The sequence below is a fragment of the Hemiscyllium ocellatum genome, chromosome 14 (genome assembly GCF_020745735.1).
Source record: "Hemiscyllium ocellatum isolate sHemOce1 chromosome 14, sHemOce1.pat.X.cur, whole genome shotgun sequence".
Lineage (NCBI taxonomy): Eukaryota > Metazoa > Chordata > Chondrichthyes > Orectolobiformes > Hemiscylliidae > Hemiscyllium > Hemiscyllium ocellatum.
The window spans coordinates 74,183,568-74,211,512 of record NC_083414.1 but is presented as its reverse complement, the minus strand read 5'-3'; the positions used below and the strand labels follow the sequence as shown (position 1 = coordinate 74,211,512).

General features: G+C 47.8%; 1 protein-coding gene across 2 annotated transcripts in view; it reads right to left on the bottom strand.

Moving 5' to 3' along the window:
- The window catches only part of LOC132822185 (cyclin-dependent kinase 17-like), a 638,730-nt gene that overhangs the window by 19,280 nt on the left and 591,505 nt on the right, over positions 1-27,945 (bottom strand). For both annotated transcript variants that reach the window (XM_060835260.1, XM_060835263.1), the window contains exons 9-14: positions 9,587-9,710; positions 7,885-8,005; positions 5,884-5,981; positions 5,680-5,785; positions 2,522-2,564; positions 800-890 (exon numbers count right to left, since the gene is read on the bottom strand). In XM_060835260.1, coding sequence (XP_060691243.1) covers positions 800-890; positions 2,522-2,564; positions 5,680-5,785; positions 5,884-5,981; positions 7,885-8,005; positions 9,587-9,710 — 583 coding nt within the window. The remainder of the gene's footprint in view (positions 1-799; positions 891-2,521; positions 2,565-5,679; positions 5,786-5,883; positions 5,982-7,884; positions 8,006-9,586; positions 9,711-27,945) is intronic.

Below are 27,945 nucleotides of genomic sequence, written 5' to 3'. Positions count from 1 at the left end.
ACTGTCACCGTGCTCACACTCCCCGATCACTACCGCGACTGTCACCGTGCTCACACTCCCCGATCACTACCGCGACTGTCACCGTGCTCACACTCCCCGATCACTACCGCGACTGTCACCGTGCTCACACCCCCCGATCACTACCGTGACTGTCACCGTGCTCACACCCCCCCGATCACTACCGCGACTGTCACCGTGCTCACACTCCCCGATCACTACCGCGACTGTCACCGTGCTCACACTCCCCGATCACTACCGCGACTGTCACCGTGCTCACACCCCCCGATCACTACCGTGACTGTCACCGTGCTCACACCCCCGATCACTACCGTGACTGTCACCGTGCTCACACCCCCCGATCACTACCGTGACTGTCACCGTGCTCACACCCCCCCGATCACTACCGTGACTGTCACCGTGCTCACACCCCCCGATCACTACCGTGACTGTCAACGTGCTCACACCCCCCGATCACTACCGTGACTGTCACCGTGCTCACACCCCCCCGATCACTACCGTGACTGTCACCGTGCTCACACCCCCCCGATCACTACCGCGACTGTCACCGTGCTCCCCACCCCCCCGATCACTACCGCGACTGTCACCGTGCTCCCCACCCCCCGATCACTACCGCGACTGTCACCGTGCTCCCCACCCCCCGATCACTACCGCGACTGTCACCGTGCTCACACCCCCCCTTCCCGATCACTAGCGTTGAAATTCTCCTTCTGATATCACCGAATGAAGTGTGTGTGTGTGGGTGTGACCTGCCCAGAGGAGGTAACAGAATTGTACTCACTGTCATCCAGCTCCAAGATTGCCGGTCCAAAACTTTGGAAGTAGTGATGCCGGACAGCTTGGTGTGCGGTGATCCTGCGCTTGCCTTCGAACTGTGGGGAAGAGGGCCTCTGTTAACCCCCACTTCCCTGGAGCTGCTTCACTAGGCCCGAATCTGGCTTCACTGCCAATGGCCCTGGGAGTGCTGAGAGCTCGAGGACGCACGGCACTCAGTGCCGCAAGCATGCTCAGTGAATGCCAGGGTGACAGACCATGTGAAGATTGACACTGGTGGTACTCATTTGGAGCTTTCCTGGGAGTCCCCGCTCCCAATGACATTCATGCACAGGAGAGACAGCTTTGTCGCCCCCCCCCCCCCCCCCCCCCCCCCCCCCCTCCCTGAATTGAGAAGACTATGGAATGCTTACAGATTCCTTCCTGGGTAAATTCCCCTGACCATGACTCCACACCGTGATACATGTTCTTTGTGGTTCCTTCACATTGTGACAGAGTGGCGTGGCAGGAAGTCAGGTCAGCGCTTCCGCCATTCAGAACCTTCACACAAGCCGGCAGCGTTCCCTGGCGTCCCCGTGGAGCACTGCGCCAACTGGGGCAAAGGCCACACAGAGCAGGATGGAGGGGCACGCTGTCCAATGGACCCTCACCAGGAGCCAGTGCTCACCCAGAGTGGGCAAGGGGGAAATTCTTGTCCTGGAAACTCAGCGAGGTCCAAGCTGAGGTCAGTTCCTGATTGGCGAGACTGCGGTCTGATGTGACAGTACTCTATCACACAATGCCTTAGTCAAATCACACCTCAGGGAGAAATAAACACGCTCAGGGGTGAGGTAGCGCTGGGGGAGGCAGGGGAGGAGCAGTTAGAAATGCTCTTCGAAATGAGGCAGAGAGTTAACAAAGAGGAGGAGGAGGTCAGAGGGCACCAAACCTCTCCCGTTCGCGATCATATCATGTCTGTTGCCTGCTCCTTCGGTCTTCCCTTATCGGAAGAGATGATTCCCAGCCAGGTCATCTTTTCCACAAGGGGAGAACTGTTCGGAAGCTGATTGCCATCTTCCCAATCCTTCCATCCGCTTTTCCCCACGCTCCCCTGTATCCTTGTTCAACCTTGATCAGCTCGCTCGCTATCTCCCAGGGGTGTGCTAAGCCAACGTTTGCTCAAAAATGGAATGTTTTGCTTTGTGGAGTTACACTGCCTCCCCAAACCTTTGTTGTGACTTGTACACAGTGCGCTGCCTTCCTGAACCACTGCCATTACTGACCCAGCGGCACTAATATATCACCAGTTCCGAAGGGCGAGTGGCTTGAAGGGCAGTATGCAGGGGGCGGTGTTCCCATGTAGCTGCTGCCCTTATCCTTCAAGATGGAAGTGGTCGTGGGTTTGGAAGGCGCTGTGTGAGGAGCCTGAGGAAGTGTGGCTCCTTCCTCCTTTTTATTACATTCTGTAACAGTCACATCTTACGCTTTGTTGCAATCTTCCTCAAGATTGATCGAATCCCCCAACTGCATGACAACCCTCTGAAGGGGTAATTAGGGACAGGCAACAAATGTTGGCCTAGCCACCGACACACCGTGTCCCCTCAGCTTTTAAAAAAGCTGCAGCTTTGACAGTGATCTTCCTATTGCCCCATGTCTCTGTGTCTGGCTCAGTGCCGATATGATCCGATGTGGTCTCGCTAAGTTTGTGTTGTAGTATATTTTAGAACAAATGTCTGACCAGTACGGTTACCTGAAGTAGTTTGGAAAGTAAGTCAATGCCGTCAGTGTCCAACCTGGGGAGAAATCAGAGAAAGAATGACTTTGTAGAAACCGATTACAAATGGAGCCCAACCTCCCAAAACGCAGCAGGAAACCAGGGTTCAGGAAACTTGGGAAACCTCAGTAAGGGGCACAACTCCCATTCCCTGATTGGGACAAAAGGACTTGTTTCAGTGGGAATGCCTTCAAGTCATCAGTGATCATTCCATGGCAAGTGACACAGAGGTTGCCTCTGATGCTTGTGACACCAACAAACGCAAAGGGGAACAGGCAGGGGAAGCCGCCATGTTGCCACTAAACATCCGTTCGCCTCACCTCCTTATTCCTCCCCATTCCTGCCAAGCCCCTCTCTCATGTCCCACCCCAACCGACTGCATCCAAGGAATGAAACAGTGCAAGGAAAGGACACTTTGGAGATGATCTGGAATGGTCAGGTAGGCTGGATGATGGGGTGAATGGCCTACTCAAGCTCCTATGTTCTGAACTGGAGGCAGAAGAGGTCTCTGTGAATACTTGTGGAGCAGTAACACCCTTTGCGATAGTACTTCTGCAGTTAAGGACCCAGTAAAAATGTCACCCTGATTCTGAGCTGTGTAGTAAAACAACTGAGAGTGTGTGAGGGCACTCTGATATTCCTGAGCACACTGTGTAGGAAGGCTGCTCAAGGACAGTCAGTGTCTGGCTTTGTTACCCCCCCGTTAGTCCTCCTGCTGCTGTAACCTCTCGCTAGCGTTGCCCGGCTGAAGGAACACTAAAGGTGATGATCTTGCAGTGAGGAAACTTCAGCCCACGGTTGAGTTAAGAACGAAACAATGTCCTTCACAAATCCATGTCCTGCCTGACACCAGAACAGTGTCTGCCAGCACTCCCACTGACCCTCCCACTGACTCACTGCCAGGCCCACCAGCACCTCCTTACATTCACTTTGTGCTGTTTCCCCCTGCACCTGAACTCATGTGACCCTTTTATTTTCAAAAAGGTCAGTGGGAACTCAATGCTGCTGGGTAGCGAACAGCAGGAGTCAAGAGCTCTATTCCTGATTTCCCTGCTCCTCGGATGCTGCCTGACCTGCTGTGCTTTTCCAGCACCACTCTAATCTAGACCCTGGTTTCCCGCATCTGCAGTCCTTGTTTTTACCTGACAGGAGTCCAGGACCTGCAACTAGCAAACTGGTGACCCCGCATCCTCAAGATAACAGAAGAAAGACTGCGATATTTGCAGCGTGCCCAGTCGCTAATCTAGACAATCATCTCTGCAGTCGATTAAGACAAGTTTACTGACAAGGATCTTGGGCTGTGTAAGTGACAGCGTAGTTTGGACAGAAGTCCATCTTAGAGCTCGTTCTGCCAATGGACCAGACACTCGGATACCGTTTGAGTACGGGTTCTCTCTGCACTGTAGCCCTCAAGGTCCAGGCCGTGTCTGTTGATTACTCAAGTTGTAAATCAACTGGCCACTGATCTCCAAGCAAACAGAATCCTCATTTGCGTCACACTTTCATGACACGGGACTATTATTGTGCACACAACCCGTTTTGAAATTGTGAAGTGCATTAAGAAAAACCCAGGAAAGGATCGCCCCTTGTCCCAAGGCAACTGGCAGATAGTGATAGCTTTCCATTTGTGCTAGCAGGTGTCCTTGTCTCCAGGGGCCAGTCTTCCATCTTCCGGCCAGGAGCTGCAAGTCAGGTCATTTTCCAGCTTCTGGAAAGCAGCATATTGATCCCTGCCTTCCAGTCTCTGGGAGGAAGTGGGCATTGTTCGGAGTCATGGCTCGAGGTAGTGGGGGGCTGCAGAGAGGGTGGGTAGTTCATGGCAAGCCTGGCAGGTTAGAGAGTCTCCCACTGCCCAATGGGCCTTCCATTGGTGGGATTGAGCTTTCATCTGGCACTGTACCTTCTCCATGCTTCCTTGTTTATTCTACCTCCTCCTTTCACCTTCCCTACTGAACCACCTGGTTTCTACCAGATACAGAACTCCAGGATCGCATACTAACAAAAAGCGTGGAAATTTGAGTACAGGAGCAGGGATATCTTGCTGCGATTGTACAGGACCTCGGAGAGACCGCACCTGTAGTCTTGTGTGTAGTTTTGGCTTCCTTATCTGAGGAAGGATGTTCTGGCAATGGTGGGAATGTAACAAAGGTTTCCCAGGCTGATTCCTGGGATGACAGAGCTGATGAATAAAGAGAGGCTGGATCACTCAGGACGATATTCAATGGAGTTGAGAAGACTGAGAGGGGAATTTTGCAGAAACCTGAAATTTCCGACACAGGACCAGGCAGGATAAACACATGGAGAATGTACCTAATGATTTAATTTGAATTTTGATTTGGTTTGGTTTATTTATTGTCAAGTGTATCTTGTTGCAAGTGGTATGTGTATGGAATGAGCTGCCAGAGGATGTGGTTGAGGCTGGTACAATTGCAACATTTAAGAGGCATTTGGATGGGGATTTGAATAGGAAGGGTTTGGAGGGATATGGGCTGGGTGCTGGCAGGTGGGACTAGATTGGGTTGAGATATCTGGTCGGGTTTGACTCTGTGACTCTATTGTATAATGGTCCACACAGATAGAAGGAGTAGACGGCCATTTTAGTGTTCTGGTGATAAACCCCTCCTTATGTTTAGAGCAGTACACGTGAGCAATCTGTGATACCATGCAGGCTCCAGATACATCAGCGGGCTGATGGAAGGACACAGGGTAGCTTTTGTGATGTAGAATTAGAATCCCTACAGTGGGGAAACAGGCCGTTCGGCCCAACAAGTCCACACCGACCCTCCCAAGAGTAACCCACTCATACCCATTCCCCTACCTTACATTTACCCCTGATTAATACACCTAACCTACACATCCTTGAACACTATGGGCAATTTAGCACGGCCAATTCACCTAACCTTTAGACAGTGGGAGGAAACCGGAGCACCCAGAGGAAAGCCATGCTGACACGGGGAGAATGTGCAAACTCCACACAGACAGGCGCCTGAGGTTGGAATCGAACCTGGGACCCTGGTGCTGTGAGGCAGCAGTGCTAACCGCTGAGCTTTTGCAGGTCCTTAACCTGACCCTCAAACTCATTCCAATAAAGCAAACAAACCACAAACCACAGTGGAGGAGGCACCATATCTGACCTGGGGGCGTGGTTGATAAGAGGTTCTGCCTTGTATCTCGGGAAATGATAGGCGCTGAACTGTTCGTGAGTCGAGATTCCTGACCATGTCTCCTCAGTTGGAGTTCCTGTGAATCAAAGCAAATGGCACAGAGTTATCCCCATTGGCTGAGGGATTTGGCAACATGGAGCGAATCAGTGAGAACCAGTACCAGGATCTCCTCACCCAGAATCCTGAATATCAAATGTAACTGGTCCTCGACCGTGGATCCTGAGAAACATGGACGGCCTGTTCCCATCTCATAAAATATGCAGCCAACGCCCCTACAGAGAAACACAACGACACAACTCAGGAAACTGTGCTGTTTAAAACTGACAGAAGCAGAGATAACAATTCTCCATTATTCACGACAGGGATATTTCAGCCGATCGGGAGTGGGGTGCTGGAAAAGCACAGCCGGTCAGGCAGCATCCGAGGGGCAGGAGAATCGGCCTTTCGGGCAGAAGGGCAGAAGGGCTGGCAAGTCTCCTACCCCTCGGACGCTGCCTGACCGGCTGTGCTTTTCCAGCACCCCACTCTTGGCTCTGATCCCCAGCATCTGCAGTCCTTGCTTTCTCCTATTTCGGCCTACCTACTAACCCAGCCTAACCGCTGCTTCCAGAAAACATCGATGGGCCACGCGATCAATCTAACTGACCAATCTCCCCAGGTGTTGTCAGGGCACACTCTAGAATGTTCAGTGAGTGTCCTTTAATCATGGGATCGCAACTAATGTTCAACATGGTCTCCTTCAGGTTCACGAACATGAGCTGGCCAATCTGTAAACAGCCAAAGGGACGTGCTGTCGGCTCCAATTTGTCAGTTGCTATGACATTCTGCCAAGACCTGGCATCACACTGGCACCGGAGCTCATATACAGGTGCGCAATCCTTTATCCGAAGTGCTCGGGACCGGCTGGTTTTCGGAATTCAGAATGTTTCGAATTTCAGAACAAGTGACAGTTTGATGGTGAATTTATTTTTTCCCGGAGGTGCAGACTCCCTGAGTAAAACGGGCCTTGATACAGAACTGAGGCCTACCATTGCTGGGCTACGCCCCCACACATCGCATTGAGCGGGTGTTTGCACACCTAACAACCTTGTTAATGAGGACAAAAATCTTCTCAAAAAGACCTCCGGACTTTGGAGCCAATCAGATTTCGGATAAAGGGTTGTCGACCTGTGCTATATTAGTCGCAGCGATTCCAGCTTCTCCCCAAGATCTTCCCACCACCATTGGAAGCAAAGGTCCCAGATTGGACTCAGTTGGTTAAAACTACTCATGGAGTCAGAGGGTCAGTGTGAGAGCAGGAATAATGAATAATGGTTGGTTTTCAGGCTGGGGGTTGGGGGGGGGGGGGGGAGTTGTAGACAGCGAAGGCCAGATTCACGTTAGTTCAGTGATTTGGACAGGAATTCAGAATCACCATCTCACCGTGAACAGAAAACCCTGGAGAACGGCTGACAGTGAGGCGGAGACAAAGCAGGCTATAGAACAGAGCTGAAAATGTGTTGCTGGAAAAGCGCAGCAGGTCAGGCAGCATCCACGGAACAGGAGATTCGACATTTTGGGCATAAGCCCTTCTTCAGGAATGAGGAAAGCTTTCCTGCTGTGCTTTTCCAGCAACACATTTTCAGCTCTGATCTCCAGCATCTGCAGTCCTCACTTTCTCCTCGAAGGCTATAGAACAGGACCAACCGAACTAGAGGCGGGGGGAGAAAGATATGAAGAGGGGAGGGGGAGAAGGGGAGGGGGGGGGGGGGGAAGGACTGAGGGGGAGGAGGGAGAGAGGAGGGGGCAGGAGGGCGTGAGGGTCATGAAAAGGATGGGGACAGGAGGGGGAAAGGGGGACATGAGTTCAGTGGGAGGAGGGAGAGGATGAGGAGAATGATGGAGAAGGGGGGAGGAGGTAGTCAGAGGAGGCTCGAGGAAACTGGAAGGGTTGTGGGGACAGGAAACGCAGGAGGAGGGGATAACAGGCATGGCCAGATTAAGTCTGTGAGGGGACATGACAGGAGGAGGAGAGAGTGGTGAGAGGAGACAGGAGGAGGGTGGTTGGGGTAGTTGACACAGCGAATCAGTAAACAGCATTGTAAAAGGAGCTGGACTGCTACAGGGTTAGCTGGTGTGGGAATAGTGACATGGAAAGCTGGGTGAAATGTCAGGCCATGTGAACCAAGGCCTCACCACATGTCAATGGGTGTAGAGTACTCTGTTGAGCCCAGGAGAACATCTGGAGGACGGTACCACAGCGTCACCACTTCATTTGAGTAGGTCTTTGTAGGAACAGACTTGGCACGAGCCAATCCTGCAAAAGGAAAGGTCAACATTCAGGCCGTGGATCACACAGACAGAGAAATACACAGCAGATCCTCAGACAGCCCCTTCCAAACCCACAGCCACTTCCAGCCAGAGGACAAGGGCAGCAGTTACATGGGAGTGCCACCCACTGCAAGTCCTCCTCCAAGCCGCCCACCATCCTGACTTGGAAATGTTTCGTCATTGCATCACTGTCACTGGGTCAAAATCCTGGAATTCCCTTCCTAATGACTTGTGGGTCAACCCACAGCTGGTGGACTGCAGTAATTCAAGAAGACAGCTCACCCCCACCTTCTCAAGGGCAACTAGGGGCCGGCAATAAATGCTGTCCCAGCCAGTAATCCCCATAAACAGAGCAAAAACCTGAGGATAAGTTAGATTCTGGAAGCTAAGGGACGGTCAGCTGATACCAAAGGCACTGAGTCCCATTTGGTCAAACTGTGGCCCCTGACAAAGCAGCACTTCTTCATAATAGTCAGGTCATTGGAACTGTAACTGTTGGAGAGCGGGAGTTGACTTCCATTGAGCTCACTGAGATCGACGGGGAAGGGATACCTCTTCCTGTTCACTGTTTTGTCTCAGCCAATGGTCCTCAGCTCAGAGTAGCCAGAGCCACTTTCCTCTGAGAGAGGTAAGATTCTCTTCTTCCTGTACGTTATAGAAGTCTTTCCCAGCATACCACATCAACTCCCTGAGCTCTACATGCTGTACAGAGGCTCACAGAACATTTCTGGTTCAAATGGGATTTTCACCCCTTTGTCCTGATCTAGCATCAAAGCACTAAGAGTTATCACCTCACACAGGAGCACGAATCCCAGCCAGCAACTCCAACCCAGTGTCATCCAGCTGCAGATATTCATACATGCCTTCTCACTCCCATATGCAATCCACTCTCATTAACACCCCCCCGTACACACATACACTCCCTCAATCACACACCCCCTCACACACTCATACAGTCCCTCTCACATTCACACGCTGCCTCACACTCACACACCCCTTCATGCTCACATTCCCCACCTCCCACCTTTGACATCGCCCATACTCACAATTACCCACATACAACCACCCACATACACACAAACAGACAGACACACGTGTACACACACAGATACACGTGCACATGCACGGACACATGCACATGCACAGACACACAAATGCGCGCACACGCACAGACACACGCACGTGCACAGACACGCACAAACACACACAGATGTGCACAGACACACAGACACGCGCGCACATGCACAGACACACACACGCACAGACACGTGCACACGCACAGACAGACACGCGCACACATGCACAGACACAGATGCACACACACGCACAGACAGACACACAAAGACACATACACACGCGCACGCACAGATGCACAGACACACACACAAGCACAGACACGTGTACACACATAGACCCGCGCACATGCACAGACACAGACACGCACGCACACGCACAAACACATACACACACACATACAAATTCGCATACACATGCGCACATGCACAGACACACACACACACAGACACACACACAGTAGTAGTCGTCGTTGTTGTGAACTGTTACACACCAAAGTCAGCGAGCTTGAGTTCTCCCCTGTCACTGATCAGGAGGTTCTGAGGTTTCAGGTCTCGGTGCAGCACTTTACGGCTATGACAGTAAGCCAGGCCCCTTAGTAACTGGAAGAGGAAAATCTGCAGCAACACAACAATACCCACAGGTTAGTCTGAAAAGAAATAGGGAATAGGGAGTGACAGAGGGAATAATAGATTAAACTGGGAATAGAGAGAGACAGAGTGACACCACACAGAACTGGGATTGGAGAGAGACAGTGACAACACACTGAACTAGGAACAGACAGTGTGAGAGAGTGACAATGCACTGAACAGAAAATAGAGACAGAAAGAAAGAATGACAAAACACTGAATAGAGAGAGACTGAGACAGACTGACAGCGGACTGAACTGGGAACAGAAGGCAACACAGGGACAATGTACTGAATTGGGAATAGAGTGAGAGAGAGACACACACCGAGCAACTACACATTGAACTTGGGATAGAGAGAGACAGACAGTGTGACAACACACAAAACTGGAAATAGAGTAACAAAATACTGAACTGGCAATAGTGAGAGAGACAGACTGACAACATACCGAACAGAGAACAGTGAACGAGAGAGAGAGAGAGAGAGAGACAATACACTAAACTGTGACGAGAGAAACAGACCAAAAAGACATTTAACTGGGAATAGGGAGAGAGACAGCATCACACACATTGAACTGGAAATGGAGAAACTGAGTGACAACACAATGTACTGGAAGTAGGGAGAGAGAGAAAGAGAGAGACAGCGTGACAACACACTGAACTGGGAATAGAGACAGACACACTGTACTTAGAACAAAGAGGGAGGGAGAGTGATAACACAGTGAACTGGAAATAGAGAGACAGAGAGATGGAACATGGTACTGGGGATAGAGAGAGAGAGAGACAGAGCAACAGGATACGGAATTGGGAACAGGGACAGAGTCAACACACTGTCCTTGGAACAGAGAGAGACAGCAATGAATTGGGAATAGAGACAGAGTGACAACCCTTTGTTTTCCTGGCGCGGCGGTTTCCTGTCTCGTCACAGTGGCTGTTTGGTGGGATGTGGTGGTCTGTTGGGCCAGCATGATGGTCTTTCGGCTGATTGGGGACTTCTCGTCTTGAGGGGATTCCAGGGCGGTCTGACAATGTTAACACCTTGAGGTGAAGTCTGGTATAGTTCGGTGTCATGGGCCAGTGCAGACTGAAGGATTGGTGCCAGCGAGGACTCTCTCTCACTATCTGGTTTGAAGGGACTATTATTCTGATTTTTTTTTCTAATTTTCTAATTAATTCCTACAAATTTGCAAAGCTCAACATTTTATTTCTTAATTTTCTAATTTCCTTTTCTTCAGAACTTGCTCTGAAGGATCTGTTACCTCAGATGGAGCTGTATGAGGAGGCTTATAAACTTTTCACCGGGATCATATAAGTAATAACAATAAAGCCCATACAAACAGACTGAACTGAGAATGGAGAGAGAGTGAGTGACAACACACTGAACTGAGAATGGGGAGAGAGTGAGTGACAACACACTGAACTGAGAATGGAGAGAGAGTGAGTGACAACACACTGAACTGAGAATGGGGAGAGAGTGAGTGACAACACACTGAACTGAGAATGGAGAGAGAGTGAGTGACAACACACTGAACTGAGAATGGAGAGAGAGTGAGTGACAACACACTGAACTGAGAATGGAGAGAGAGTGAGTGACAACACACTGAACTGAGAATGGGGAGAGAGTGAGTGACAACACACTGAACTGAGAATGGGGAGAGAGTGAGTGACAACACACTGAACTGAGAATGGGGAGAGAGTGAGTGACAACACACTGAACTGAGAATGGGGAGAGAGTGAGTGACAACACACTGAACTGAGAATGGAGAGAGAGTGAGTGACAACACACTGAACTGAGAATGGGGAGAGAGTGAGTGACAACACACTGAACTGAGAATGGGGAGAGAGTGAGTGACAACACACTGAACTGAGAATGGGGAGAGAGTGAGTGACAACACACTGAACTGAGAATGGAGAGAGAGTGAGTGACAGAGTCTGACCACAACTGAGCTGGGAAGAGAGGGACAGTGAGAGAGTGACAAAACATTGAAATCGGAATAGAGACAGACATAGTGACAACATATTGAAGTGGGAATAGAGAGATTCAGATTGACAACACACTGAAATAGGAATAACTAGAGACAGAGACAGCAACACGCTGAACTGGATTATGAGGAAACTGAGTGACAATACATTGAACTGGGAATAGAGAGAGAGAAAGACAGAGCCACCACACACTGAACTGGGAATAAAGACAGACACAGAGAGAGACAGAGGGACAACACACTGCACTGGCAACAGAGAGAGAAACAGAGAAACAACACACTGAATTGAGGCAGAGACAGACAGAGTGACAACCCAATGAGCTGAAACAGAGACAGACAGAGGGACATGACATCATCTGGAAATACAGTGAGACAGAGACAGAGTGACAACACACTGAGCTGGGAACAGAGAGAGAGAGAGAGACAACACACTGAGCTGGGAACAGAGAGAGACATAGAGACAACTGTAAAAGAGTGAGACAGTGTAGCAACACACTGAACTAAAAAGAGAGAAAGAGACAGAGTGACAGCACATTGAGCTGGGAACAGAGAGAGACATAGAGACAACTGTAAAAGAGCGAGATAGAGTAGCAACACACTGAACTGAAAAGAGAGAGAGAGAGAGAGAGAGAGAGACAACACACTGAGCTGGGAACACAGAGAGAGAGAGAGAGAGAGAGAGCGATTGCACCTGGGACTGGGAATAGAGCAATAGATACGGAGCCACAACACACTGAAGTGGCAATACAGAGAGAGAGAGAGAGAGAGAGAGACAGCAGAGTAACAACACACTGAAAAGTGTGAATAGAAACTGACAGAATGACAATACACAGAACTGGGAACAGAGAAAGACAGAGAAACAACACACTGAACTGGGAATAGAGAGTGAGAGAGTGACAGCACACTAAACTTCAAACAGAAAGATAGAGTGACAACACACTGAACAGACAATACAGAGAGACAAGTACCAACACACTGAACTGGGAATACAGAGCACCAGGGAGACAACACTGTTACTTGGGAGAACAGAGACATACAGTAATGACACACTGTACTGGAACAGACAGAAACTGTGTGCCAACACACTGAACTGGGAGTAGAGAGAGAGACAGACAGACAGAGCTAGAACACACTGAATTGGCAATGAGGAGAGAGACAGAGCCACAATATACCAAACTGGCAGCACAAAGAAGAAAAAGAGAAACAGACAGACAGATAACAACAGATTGAACTGGGAATAGAGAGGGAGAGAGAGAGACAGAGGAACTGCATACTGAAGTGACATTACAGAAAGAGACACACACACACAGAGTGACTACATGATACTGACAATAGAGAGGGAGACGGAGTGACATAACACTGAACTGTGAATAGAGACAGAGAGAGAGAGAGAGAGAGAGACAGCCACAGCACACTGAACTAGTGATACAGAGAGAGAGAGAGACGAGTGACAACACAATAAACTGGCAATAGAGAGAGAGGGAGAGAGACAGAATGACACTGAACTGGGAATACAGAGCAATAACTAACTGAAACAGAAATAGAGAGTGAAAGAATGACAACACAATAAAATTGGAAGAGAGAGAGAGATAGATTGACAACACACAGAACATACAGAGAGACAGAGAGAGAGAGGCAACACACCATGGTGGTATAGCGAGAGATAGACAGAGTGGCGTGACACTAAACTGGGAATAGAGACAGAGACAGGCCGAGTGAGAACACACTGAAGTGCAAATAGAGGCAGGCAGAATGATAACCCACTGAACTGGGAAAAGAGAGAGACAGAGAGACAACTCACTGAAATGGGAATAGGGAAAGAGAGAGCGACTACAAACTGAAATGGGCATAGCGAGAGAGAGAATGACAACGAATGGAACTGGGAATAGAGACAGAGAGAGGCACCAGTGAACTGGGAAAAGAGAGTCACAGCAACAACACACTGACAAAGGAATACAGAGGGACTGAAAGAGAGCAACACACTGAACTCAGTGTAGAGACAGAGCCACAACTGAACTGGCAACACATAGACAGAGAGAGTGAGACAGAGTGATAAAACATCACACAGAGTGAGACCACAATGAACCAGAATAGAGACAGACAGAGTGACAGGACATTGAACTGTGTACAGACAGATAGAGTAACAATACACTGAAGTTGGAATACATGCAGGCAGAGTGACAGACAGACAGAACTGAGAATAGAGAGAAAGTCAGAGAGACAACACACAGGACTGGGAAAAGAGTGAGAAAGAGTAACAACACACTGAACTGGGATTACAGAGCGACAGGGAGATAGCATACTGAACTGGGAATACAGAGCGACAGGGAGATAACATACTGAACTGGGATTACAGAGCGACAGGGAGATAGCATACTGAACTGGGATTACAGAGCAACAGGGAGATAGCATACTGAACTGGGATTACAGAGCGACAGGGAGATAGCATACTGAACTGGGAATACAGAGCAACAGGGAGATAACATACTGAACTGGGAATACAGAGCAACAGGGAGATAACATACTGAACTGGGATTACAGAGCAACAGGGAGATAGCATACTGAACTGGGAATACAGAGCAACAGGGAGATAGCATACTGAACTGGGAATACAGAGCAACAGGGAGACAACATACTGAACTGGGATTACAGAGCGACAGGGAGACAACATACTGAACTGGGAATAGAGAGCGAACTGGGATTACAGAGCGACAGGGAGATAACATACTGAATTGCGAAAAGGGAGTCAAAGAGCGGTGACATACTGAAATAGGAATAGAGACAAAGAGAAACACACTGAACTGGGGATAGAGAGAAACAAAGCAACTACACACTGAACAGGGAAGAGAGAGAGAGAGAGAGAGCGAGAGGGTGACTACATACTGACAGGGAATACAAAGTGAGACATTGAAAACAAAGTCAAGTTGGAAAGAAAGGAGACAGAGTGACAACACACTGAAATGGGATTAGAGAGAGTAAGAGAGACAGAGTGACTACACAGTGAAATGGGAATACAGAAAGACAGAGACATGACACACTGTGTTGGAATAAGGGAGTGTTAGTGTAACAACACTGTGAACTGGAAATAGAGAGACACAGAGTGACAGCACACTGAACTGGGAATAGAGGGTTAGAGACTGAGCCACCACACACTGAACTAGCAATACACAGGGAGAGAGAGAGAGACAGACAGACAGAGTGACATAACACTGATTCGGGAATAGAGACAGGCAGAGTGTGACAGAGTACAAACACAACAATCTGGAATCGAAACAGAAGAGTTGCAATGTACTGTACAGAGAACAGAGAAAGACAGAGAGACACCATACTGAACTGGGAATATGGAGAGACACTGACCTGTGAGTAAAGATAGACAGTCACAACACAGTGAATTAAGAATAGAGACAGCAGAGTGACAACACACGGAAGTGGGAATACAAAGGGAGAGAAGTGGGGGGTTGGGGAGGGGCGGGGGAAGACAGAGTCAGAACACAGTGAACTGGCTGTACAGAGAGAGAGAGAGAGTGACAACACATTGTACCAGTGACAGACAGACTGAAAACAAACTGAAATGTGAATAGAGGCTGACAGAGAGAATACACACTGTACTGGGGACAGAGAGAGACAGGGTAACAATACACTGAACTGGGAATATAAGAGATGGAGCGACTACAAACTGAACTGGGAATAGAAAGAGAGACAGAGAATGATAACTGGGAATAGTGAGAGAGAGAGGATGAGAAAGACAGAATGATTAAACACTAAATTGTGACAAGAGAGTGACAGAGTTCTAACACACTGAACTGGGATTGCAGACAGAGAGACACAGAGAGACCACGGAATGAACTGGAAACAGAGATAGACACAGACACAGGCACAACACACTGAATTCGGAATAGAGACAGGCAGAGTAACAAACACACCTCCTAGGAAAGACAATCACAGAGCGACAATACACTGAAGAGGGAACAGAGACATATGGAATGACAACACAATAAACTGGGCATAGAAGCAGCAGAGTAACAACACACAGAACTGGGAACAGAGAAAGACAGAGAGACAACACACTGTACTAGGAAAACAGCAAGAAAGAGTAATAACACACTGAACTGGGAATACAGAGAGAGAGAGAGGGACTACAAACTGAACTGGGAATAGACTGAGGGAGAGTGATAACAGATGGAACAGGGAATAGAGAGACAGAGACAGAGTGATAACACACCAGATTGTGACAAAAGAGAGATAGAGTAACGACACATTGAACTGGGAAAGAGACAGACAGAGTGACAACACACTAAATTGTGACAAGATCATGACAGAGTAACAACACACGGAACTGAAAATGGAAATAGACAAAGTGATAACAGACCCAGCATGGAATTGGGACAGACAGACAAACAGACAGATTGACAACACACTGAACTGGGAATACAGAGAGGTGAAAGTGAGGACTGCAGATGCTGGAGTTAAGAGTCAAAATTAGAGTGGTGCTGGAAAAGCACAGCAGGTCAGACAGCATCCGAAGAGCAGGAAAATCGTCGTTTTTGGCAGGAGCCTGATTCCTGATGAAGGGCTTTTGCTTGAAACATCGATTTTCCTGTTCCTCGGGTGCTGCCTGACCTGCTGTGCTTTTCCAGCACCATTCTAATTTTGGAAATACAGAGAGATAACACACTGAACTGGGAACAGATATAAGAGAGAGAGAGAGAGTGAGTCAGTATGACAACACACTGCACTGGCAATAGAGAGAGAATAACAATGTGCTGAACTGAGAATAACAGGAGACGTATGGAAATGTTAATAGAGAGTGAGAGAGTGATAACACATTAAAATTGGAATAGACAAAGGGAAACAACACACTGGCTTGGGAATATATAGAGAGAGACAGAGTGGCAAAGATCTGAGAATAGAGAAAGACAGTTGAAACGTGTTAGAGTGGATAAAAAGAGAGATAGAGTAACAACAAACTGAACTGGGAATATAGATGGAATATAGAGGGAATGAAGAGATAGAGAGACAGAGAGTGACATCAAATGGAACTTGAAATGAAGACAGAGGGACAACACACTGAATTGTGACAAGAGGGAGTTAGAGGACCATCATACTGAACTGCGAATACACACAGAGAGAGTCAGTGACAACACAATGAACGGGCAATAGAGAGAGAGAGAGAGTGACAATGTGCTGAACTGGGAATAGAGATAGCGAGACAGTGTGACAACAAACTGAACTGGGAGTAGACAGAGACAGCATAACAACATACTACACTGGGAATCAAGGCAAACAGAACTACAACAACTGAACTGGAAACAGAAAGAGGGGGGAAAATGAGAAAACACTCAACTGGGAACAGACTGCGACAGGGTGACTACAAACTGAATTGGGAATAGAGAGACAGACACAACAAATCAAACTGGGAAGATAGAGAGATGGACAGAGTGATACGCCACTGAACTGGAACAGAGAGGCACAGAAAGACTTCGCACTGAACTGGGAAAAGAGAGAGTGTCAACACAATGAACAGGGAATGAACACTGAAAACAATAAATGCTGGAGATCACAGCAGATCCATGAAGAGAGCAAGCTAATGTTTCTAGATGGCACTTCATCAGAGCTCTAATACAGAATCAGCTCAACTCAAAACATTAGCTTGCTCTCTCTCTCCACGGATGCTGGTTGAACCAATGTAAAATCCAGCATCTCTTGTTTTCAGCAGAGATTCCAGCATCTGTAGCAATCTACTCTTGACAGTATATACTGAACTGTGAATAGAAAGAGAAAGAGCAACAGTGAACTGGGAATGGGGGAGAGAGAGAGACAGAGAAAAACAGAGAGTAACAACATACTAAACGGTGACGAGAGAGGGACTGAGTGACAACACACTGAAATGGTATCGGAGAGTGAGACAGAGTGACAACAAAATGAAATGGGAACAGAGAGAGGGACAGACAGTGACAAATCACTGAACTGGGAATAGAGGCAGGCAAAGTGACAGTACACAGAACTGAGAAGAAACAGAGAGAATGAGACAACACACTGACCCGGGAATGTAGAGAGAGAGAGAAACAACAAACTGACCCGGGAATGTAGAGAGAGAGAGAAACAACAAACTGACCCGGGAATGTAGAGAGAGAGAGAAACAACAAACTGACCCGGGAATGTAGAGAGAGAGAGAAACAACAAACTGACCCGGGAATGTAGAGAGAGAGAGAAACAACAAACTGACCCGGGAATGTAGAGAGACAGAGAAACAACAAACTGACCCGGGAATGCAGAGAGAGAGAGAAACAACAAACTGACCCGGGAATATAGAGAGAGAGAGAAACAACAAACTGACCCGGGAATGTAGAGAGACAGAGAAACAACAAACTGACCCGGGAATGCAGAGAGAGAGAGAAACAACAAACTGACCCGGGAATATAGAGAGAGAGGGAAACAACAAACTGACCCGGGAATGCAGAGAGAGAGAGAAACAACAAACTGACCCGGGAATATAGAGAGAGAGGGAAACAACAAACTGACCCGGGAATGTAGAGAGAGAGAGAAACAACAAACTGACCCAGGAATGTAGAGAGAGAGGGAAACAACAAACTGACCCGGGAATGTAGAGAGAGAGAGACACAACAAACTGACCCGGGAATGTAGAGAGAGAGAGACACAACAAACTGACCCGGGAATGTAGAGAGACAGAGACACAACAAACTGACCCGGGAATGTAGAGAGAGAGGGAAACAACAAACTGACCCGGGAATGTAGAGAGAGAGAGAAACAACAAACTGACCCGGGAATGTAGAGAGAGAGAGACACAACAAACTGACCCAGGAATGTAGAGAGAGAGAGAAACAACAAACTGACCCGGGAATGTAGAGAGAGAGAGAAACAACAAACTGACCCGGGAATGTAGAGAGAGAGAGAAACAACAAACTGACCCGGGAATGTAGAGAGACAGAGAGACAACAAACTGACCCGGGAATATAGAGAGAGAGGGAAACAACAAACTGACCCGGGAATGTAGAGAGAGAGAGAAACAACAAACTGACCCGGGAATGTAGAGAGAGAGGGAAACAACAAACTGACCCGGGAATATAGAGAGAGAGGGAAACAACAAACTGACCCGGGAATGTAGAGAGAGAGAGAAACAACAAACTGACCCGGGAATATAGAGAGAGAGGGAAACAACAAACTGACCCGGGAATGTAGAGAGAGAGAGAAACAACAAACTGACCCGGGAATATAGAGAGAGAGGGAAACAACAAACTGACCCGGGAATGTAGAGAGAGAGAGAAACAACAAACTGACCCGGGAATATAGAGAGAGAGGGAAACAACAAACTGACCCGGGAATGTAGAGAGTGAGAGAAACAACAAACTGACCCGGGAATATAGAGAGAGAGGGAAACAACAAACTGACCCGGGAATGTAGAGAGAGAGAGAAACAACAAACTGACCCGGGAATATAGAGAGAGAGGGAAACAACAAACTGACCCGGGAATGTAGAGAGAGAGAGAAACAACAAACTGACCCGGGAATATAGAGAGAGAGGGAAACAACAAACTGACCCGGGAATGTAGAGAGAGAGAGAAACAACAAACTGACCCGGGAATATAGAGAGAGAGGGAAACAACAAACTGACCCGGGAATGTAGAGAGAGAGAGAAACAACAAACTGACCCGGGAATGCAGAGAGAGAGGGAAACAACAAACTGACCCAGGAATGCAGAGAGAGAGAGACACAACAAACTGACCCGGGAATGTAGAGAGAGAGAGAAACAACAAACTGACCCAGGAATGTAGAGAGACAGAGAGACAACAAACTGACCCAGGAATGTAGAGAGAGAGAGACACAACAAACTGACCCGGGAATGTAGAGAGAGAGAGAAACAACAAACTGACCCGGGAATGTAGAGAGACAGAGAAACAACAAACTGAGCCGGGAATATAGAGAGAGAGAGAAACAACACACTGACCCGGGAATGTAGAGAGACAGAGAAACAACAAACTGACCCGGGAATGTAGAGAGAGAGAGAAACAACAAACTGACCCGGGAATGTAGAGAGACAGAGAGGCACAACAAACTGACCGGGGAATGTAGAGAGAGAGAGAAACAACAAACTGAGCCGGGAATATAGAGAGAGAGAAAAACAACAAACTGACCCGGGAATGTAGAGAGACAGAGAGACAACAAAATGACCCGGGAATGTAGAGAGACAGAGAAACAACAAACTGACCCGGGAATGTAGAGAGACAGAGAAACAACAAACTGACCCGGGAATGTAGAGAGAGAGAGAAACAACAAACTGACCCGGGAATGTAGAGAGAGAGAGAAACAACAAACTGACCCGGGAATGTAGAGAGACGGAGAAACAACAAACTGACCCGGGAATGTAGAGAGACAGAGACACAACAAACTGACCCGGGAATGTAGAGAGAGAGAGAAACAACAAACTGACCCGGGAATGTAGAGAGACAGAGAGACAACAAACTGACCCAGGAATGTAGAGAGACAGAGAAACAACAAACTGACCCGGGAATGTAGAGAGAGAGAGAAACAACAAACTGACCCGGGAATGTAGAGAGACAGAGAGACAACAAACTGACCTGGGAATGTAGAGAGACAGAGACACAACAAACTGACCCGGGAATGTAGAGAGAGAGAGAAACAACACACTGACCCGGGAATGCAGAGAGACAGAGAAACAACAAACTGACCCGGGAATGTAGAGAGAGAGAGAAACAACAAACTGACCCGGGAATGTAGAGAGACAGAGAATCAACAAACTGACCCGGGAATGTAGAGAGAGAGAGAAAAACAACAAACTGACCCGGGAATGTAGAGAGAGAGAGAAACAACAAAGTGACCCGGGAATGTAGAGAGAGAGACACACAACACACTGACCCGGGAATGTAGAGAGAGAGAGAATCAACACACTGACCCAGGAATGTAGAGAGAGCGAGAAACAACAAACTGACCCGGGAATGTAAAGAGAGAGACACAACAAACTGACCCAGGAATGTAGAGAGAGAGGGAAACAACAAAGTGACCCGGGAATGTAGAGAGAGAGGGAAACAACAAACTGACCCGGGAATGTAGAGAGACAGAGACACAACACACTGACCCGGGAATGTAGAGAGAGAGGGAAACAACAAACTGACCCGGGAATGTAGAGAGACAGAGAAACAACAAACTGACCCGGGAATGTAGAGAGACGGAGAAACAACAAACTGACCCGGGAATGTAGAGAGACAGAGAAACAACAAACTGACCCGGGAATGTAGAGAGAGAGAGAAACAACAAACTGACCCGGGAATGTAGAGAGACGGAGAAACAACAAACTGACCCGGGAATGTAGAGAGACAGAGAGACAACAAACTGACCCAGGAATGTAGAGAGAGAGAGAAACAACAAACTGACCCGGGAATGTAGAGAGACGGAGAAACAACAAACTGACCCGGGAATGCAGAGAGACAGAGACACAACAAACTGACCCGGGAATGTAGAGAGAGAGAGAAACAACAAACTGACCCGGGAATGTAGAGAGAGAGAGAGAGACAACAAACTGACCCGGGAATGTAGAGAGACAGAGAGACAACAAAATGACCCGGGAATGTAGAGAGACAGAAACACAACAAATTGACCCGGGAATGTAGAGAGAGAGAGACAACAAACTGACCCGGGAATGTAGAGAGAGAGAGAGACAACAAACTGACCCGGGAATGTAGAGAGAGAGAGACAACAAACTGACCCGGGAATGTAGAGAGACAGAGACACAACACACTGACCCGGGAATGAAGAGAGACAGAGAGACAACAAACTGACCCGGGAATGTAGAGAGACAGACAGACAACAAACTGACCCGGGAATGTAGAGAGAGAGAGAGACAACAAACTGACCCGGGAATGTAGAGAGACAGAAACACAACAAACTGACCCGGGAATGTAGAGAGAGAGAGACAACAAACTGACCCGGGAATGTAGAGAGACAGAGACACAACACACTGACCCGGGAATGTAGAGAGACAGAGACACAACAAACTGACCCGGGAATGTAGAGAGAGAGAGAGAAACAACAAACTGACCCGGGAATGTAGAGAGACAGAGACATAACAAACTGACCCGGGAATGTAAAGAGAGAGAGAAACAAGAAACTGACCCGGGAATGTAGTGAGAGAGAGAAACAAGAAACTGACCCGGGAATGTAGAGAGACAGAGAAACAACAAACTGACCCGGGAATGTAGAGAGACAGAGACACAACAAACTGACCCAGGAATGTAGAGAGACAGAGACACAACAAACTGACCCGGGAATGTAGAGAGACAGAGAAACAACAAACTGACCCGGGAATGTAGAGAGAGAGAGAGACAACACACTGACCCGGGAATGTAGAGAGAGAGAGAGACAACACACTGACCCGGGAATGTAGAGAGACAGAGAAACAACAAACTGACCCGGGAATGTAGAGAGAGAGAGAAACAACAAACTGACCCGGGAATGTAGAGAGACAGAGAAACAACACACTGACCCGGGAATGTAGAGAGAGAGAGAAACAACAAACTGACCCGGGAATATAGAGAGAGAGAGAGACAACACACTGACCCGGGAATGTAGAGAGAGAGAGAGAAACAACAAACTGACCCGGGAATGTAGAGAGACAGAGAAACAACACACTGACCCGGGAATGTAGAGAGAGAGAGAAACAACAAACTGACCCGGGAATGTAGAGAGACAGAGAGACAACAAACTGACCCGGGAATGCAGAGAGACAGAGAAACAACAAACTGACCCGGGAATGTAGAGAGAGAGAGAAACAACAAACTGACCCGGGAATGTAGAGAGACAGAGAAACAACAAACTGACCCGGGAATGTAGAGAGAGAGAGAAACAACAAACTGACCCGGGAATGTAGAGAGACAGAGAAACAACAAACTGACCCGGGAATATAGAGAGACAGAGAAACAACAAACTGACCCGGGAATGTAGAGAGAGAGAGAAACAACAAACTGACCCGGGAATGTAGAGAGAGAGAGAGACAACACACTGACCCGGGAATGTAGAGAGACAGAGAAACAACAAACTGACCCGGGAATGTAGAGAGAGAGAGAAACAACAAACTGATCCGGGAATGTAGAGAGAGAGAGAAACAACAAACTGACCCGGGAATGTAGAGAGAGAGAGAGACAACACACTGACCCGGGAATGTAGAGAGACAGAGAAACAACAAACTGACCCGGGAATGTAGAGAGAGAGAAAGACAACAAACTGACCCGGGAATGTAGAGAGAGAGAGAAACAACAAACTGACCCGGGAATGTAGAGAGAGACAGAGAAACAACAAACTGACCCGGGAATGTAGAGAGACAGAGAGACAACAAACTGACCCGGGAATGTAGAGAAAGAGAGAAACAACAAACTGACTCGGGAATATCGAGAGAGAGAGAAGAAACAAACTGACCTGGGAATGCAGAGAGAGAGAGAAACTACAAACTGACCCGGGAATGTAGAGAGACAGAGAAACAACAAACTGACCCGTGAATATAGAGAGACAGAGACACAACAAACTGACCCGGGAATGTAGAGAGAGAGAGAAACAACAAACTGACCCGGGAATGTAGAGAGACAGAGACACAACAAACTGACCCGGGAATATAGAGAGAGAGAGAAACAACAAACTGACCCGTGAATATAGAGAGACAGAGACACAACAAACTGACCCGGGAATGTCGAGAGAGAGAGGAACAACAAACTGACCCGTGAATGTAGAGAGACAGAGAATCAACAATCTGACCCAGGAATGTAGAGAGACAGAGACACAACAAACTGACCCGTGAATATAGAGAGAGAGCGAAACAACAAACTGACCCGGGAATGTAGAGAGAGAGAGAAACAACAAACTGACCCGGGAACGTAGAGAGACAGAGACACAACAAACTGACCCGGGAATGTAGAGAGACAGAGAAACAACAAACTGACCCGAGAATATAGAGAGAGAGCGAAACAACAAACTGACCCGGGAATATCGAGAGAGAGAGAAACAACAAAGTGACCCGGGAATGTAGAGAGACAGAGAAACAACAAACTGACCCGGGAATATAGAGAGACAGAGAAACAACAAACTGAACCGGGAATATAGAGACAAAGAGAACCCACACAGTGACCCGGGAATGTAGAGAGAGAGAGAGAGACAACAAACTGACCCGGGAATATAGGGAGAGAGAGAAACAACAAAGTGACCCGGGAATATCGAGATAGAGGGAAACAACGAACTGACCCGGGAATATAGAGGGAGAGCGAAACAACACACTGACCCGGGAATGTAGAGAGAGAGAGAAACAACAAACTGACCCGGGAATGTAGAGAGACAGAGACACAACAAACTGACCCGGGAATATAGAGAGACAGAGACACAACAAACTGACCCGGGAATGTAGAGAGAGAGAGAAACTACAAACTGACCCGGGAATGTAGAGAGAGAGAGAAACAACAAACTGACCCGGGAATGTAGAGAGAGAGAGAAACTACAAGCTGACCCGGGAACGTAGAGAGAGAGGGAAACAACAAACTGACCCGGGAATATCGAGAGAGAGCGAAACAACACACTGACCCGGGAATGTAGAGAGAGAGAGAAACAACGAACTGAGCCTGGAATGTAGAGAGAGAGAGAAACGACACACTGACCCGGGAATGTAGAGAGAGAGAGAAACAACAAATTGACCCGGGAATGATTGCGAGGATGATTCAGGAAAAGAGTGAAGGTAGCAGGGTGGTTGTTATGGGGGACTTTAACTTCCCAGATATTGACTGGGAGAGCTATAGCTCGAGTTCATTAGATGGGTCGGTGTTTGTACAATGTGTGCAGGAGGGTTTCCTGACACAATATGTCGACAGGCCAACAAGAGGGGAGGCTATATTGGATTTGGTTCTAGGTAATGAACCAGGCCAGGTGTTAGACTTGGAGGTAGGTGAGCACTTCGGGGACAGTGACCACAACTCGGTGACTTTTACTTTAGTGATGGAGAGGGATAATCGTGTGCCGCAGGGCAAGAGCTATAGATGGGGGCAGGGAAATTATGATGCAGTGAGGCATGACTTAGGATGTGTGGATTGGAAAAACAGGCTTCAAGAGAAGAACACTAATGAGATGTGGGGAGTGTTCAAGGAGCAGCTACTGCGTGTCCTCGATAGGTATGTACCAGTCAGGCATGGTGTAAAGGGCCTTGTGAGGCAGCCGTGGTTTAGTAAGGAATTGGAGTCCCTTGTGAAAGGGAAGAAGGCGGCATATGTAAAGATGAGGCGTGAAGGTTCAGTAGGGGCGATTGAGAGTTATAAGGTAGCCAGGAAGGAGCTAAAGAGGGAGCTAAGAGAAGCGAGAAGGGGACATGAAAAGTCTTTAGCTGGTAGGATTAGGGAAAACCCAAAGGCTTTCTATAGGTATGTCAAGAATAAAAGGATGACTAGGGTAGGTATCGGTCCAGTCAAGGATAGTAGTGGGAAGTTGTGTGTGGAGGCGGAGGAGATTGGAGAGACATTAAATCAGTACTTTTCATCAGTGTTCACTCAGGAACAGGACACTGTTGCTGATGTGAATATGGAATCACAAATAATTAGAATGGATGCCCTGGAAATATGCAGGGAAGAGGTTTTGGGAATATTGGAAAGGATGAATATAGATAAGTCTCCTGGGCCTGATGGCATTTACCCCAGGATCCTATGGGAAGCTAGGGAGGAGATAGCAGAGCCATTGGCCTGGATTTTTATGTCGTCGTTGTCAACAGGAATAGTACCAGAGGACTGGAGGATAGCGAATGTGGTCCCATTGTTCAAGAAAGGGAGTAGGGATAGCCCTAGCAACTATAGGCCAGTGAGTCTGACTTCAGTGGTGGGCAAAGTCTTAGAGAGAATGGTAAGGGATAAGATTTATGAACATCTGGGTAGGAATAACGTGATCAGGGATAGCCAGCATGGTTTTGTGAAGGGCAGGTCGTGCCTCACAAACCTTATTGAGTTCTTTGAGAAGGTGACCAAGGAAGTGGATGAGGGTAAAGCAGTAGATGTTGTGTATATGGATTTTAGTAAGGCGTTCGATAAGGTTCCCCATGGTAGGCTAATGCTAAAACTTCGGAGGTATGGCATTGAGGATACATTAGAGGTTTGGATTAGGAATTGGCTGGCTGGAAGGAGACAGAGGGTAGTAGTTGATGGATTATGTTCATCTTGGAGCGCAGTTACTAGCGGTGTACCACAAGGATCTGTTTTGGGACCATTGCTTTTTGTTATCTTTATAAATGATCTAGAGGAAGGACTTGAAAGCTGGGTAAGCAAGTTTGCGGATGACACAAAAGTCGGTGGAGTTGTGGATAGTGAGGAAGGAAGTGGTAGGTTACAGCGGGATATAGATAAGTTGCAGAGCTGGGCGGAAATGTGGCAAATGGAATTCAATGTAGCTAAGTGCGAAGTCGTTCACTTTGGTAGGAATAACAAGATGATGGATTACTGGGCTAATGGTAGGCTACTTGGTAGTGTGGATGAGCAGAGGGATCTTGGTGTCCATGTACACAGATCTCTGAAAGTTGCCACCCAGGTAAATAGTGCTGTGAGGAAGGCATATGGTGTACTGGGCTTTATTGGCAGAGGAATTGAGTTCCGGAGTCCTGAGGTCATGTTGCAGTTGTATAAGACTCTGGTGCGGCCTCATCTGGAGTATTGTGTGCAGTTTTGGTCGCCATACTATAGGAAGGATGTGGAAGCTTTAGAACGAGTGCAGAGGAGGTTTACCAGGATGTTGCCTGGAATGGTAGGAAAATCTTATGAGGAAAGGCTGAGGCACTTGGGGCTGTTCTCATTGGAGAAGAGAAGGTTTAGGGGAGATCTGATAGAAGTGTATAAGATGATTAGGGGTTTAGATAGGGTAGATACTAAGAACCTTTTACCGCTAATGGAGTCAGGTGTTACTAGGGGACATAGCTTTAAATTAAGGGGTGGTAGGTATAGGACAGATGTTAGGGGTAGATTCTTCACACAGCGGGTTGTGAGTTCATGGAATGCCCTGCCCGTATCAGTGGTGAACTCTCCTTCTTTATGGTCATTTAAGCGGGCATTGGATAGGCATTTGGAAGTTATTGGGCTAGTATAGGTTAGGTAGGATTCGGTCGGCGCAACATCGAGGGCCGAAGGGCCTGTACTGCGCTGTATCCTTCTATGTTCTATGTTCTATGTTCTATGAATGTAGAGAGAGAGGGAAACAACAAACTGACCCGGGAATATCGAGAGAGAGGGAAACAACAAACTGACCCGGGAATATCGAGAGAGAGCGAAACAACACACTGACCCGGGAATATAGGGAGAGAGAGAAACAACAAACTGACCCGGGAATATAGAGAGAGAGCGAAACAACAAACTGACCCGGGAATGTAGAGAGAGAGCGAAACAACACACTGACCCGGGAATGTAGAGAGAGAGCGAAACAACAAACTGACCCGGGAATGTAGAGAGAGAGGGAAACAACAAACTGACCCGGGAATATCGAGAGAGAGCGAAACAACACACTGACCCGGGAATGTAGAGAAAGAGCGAAACAACAATCTGACCCGGGAATATAGGGAGAGAGAGAAACAACAAACTGACCCGGGAATATAGAGAGAGAGCGAAACAACAAACTGACCCGGGAATGTAGAGAGAGAGAGAAACAACAAACTGACCCGGGAATGTAGAGAGAGAGAGAAACAACAAACTGACCCGGGAATGTAGAGAGACAGAGAAACAACACACTGACCCGGGAATGTAGAGAGAGAGCGAAACAACAAACTGACCCGGGAATGTAGAGAGAGAGAGAAACAACAAACTGACCCGGGAATGTAGAGAGACAGAGAGACAACACACTGACCCGGGAATATAGAGAGACAGAGAAACAACAAACTGACCCGGGAATGTAGAGAGAGACAGAAACAACAAAATGACCCGAGAATGTAGAGAGACAGAGAGACAACAAACTGACCCGGGAATGTAGAGAGACAAATAGACAACAAACTGACCCAGGAATGTAGACAGACAGAGGAACAACGAACTGACCCGGGAATGTAGAGAGAGAGAGACACAACAAACTGACCCGGGAATATAGAGAGACAGAGACACAACAAAGTGACACGGGAATGTAGAGAGACAGAGAGACAACAAACTGACCCAGGAATGTAGACAGACAGAGAAACAACACACTAACCCGGGAATGTAGAGAGAGAGAGAAACAACACACTGA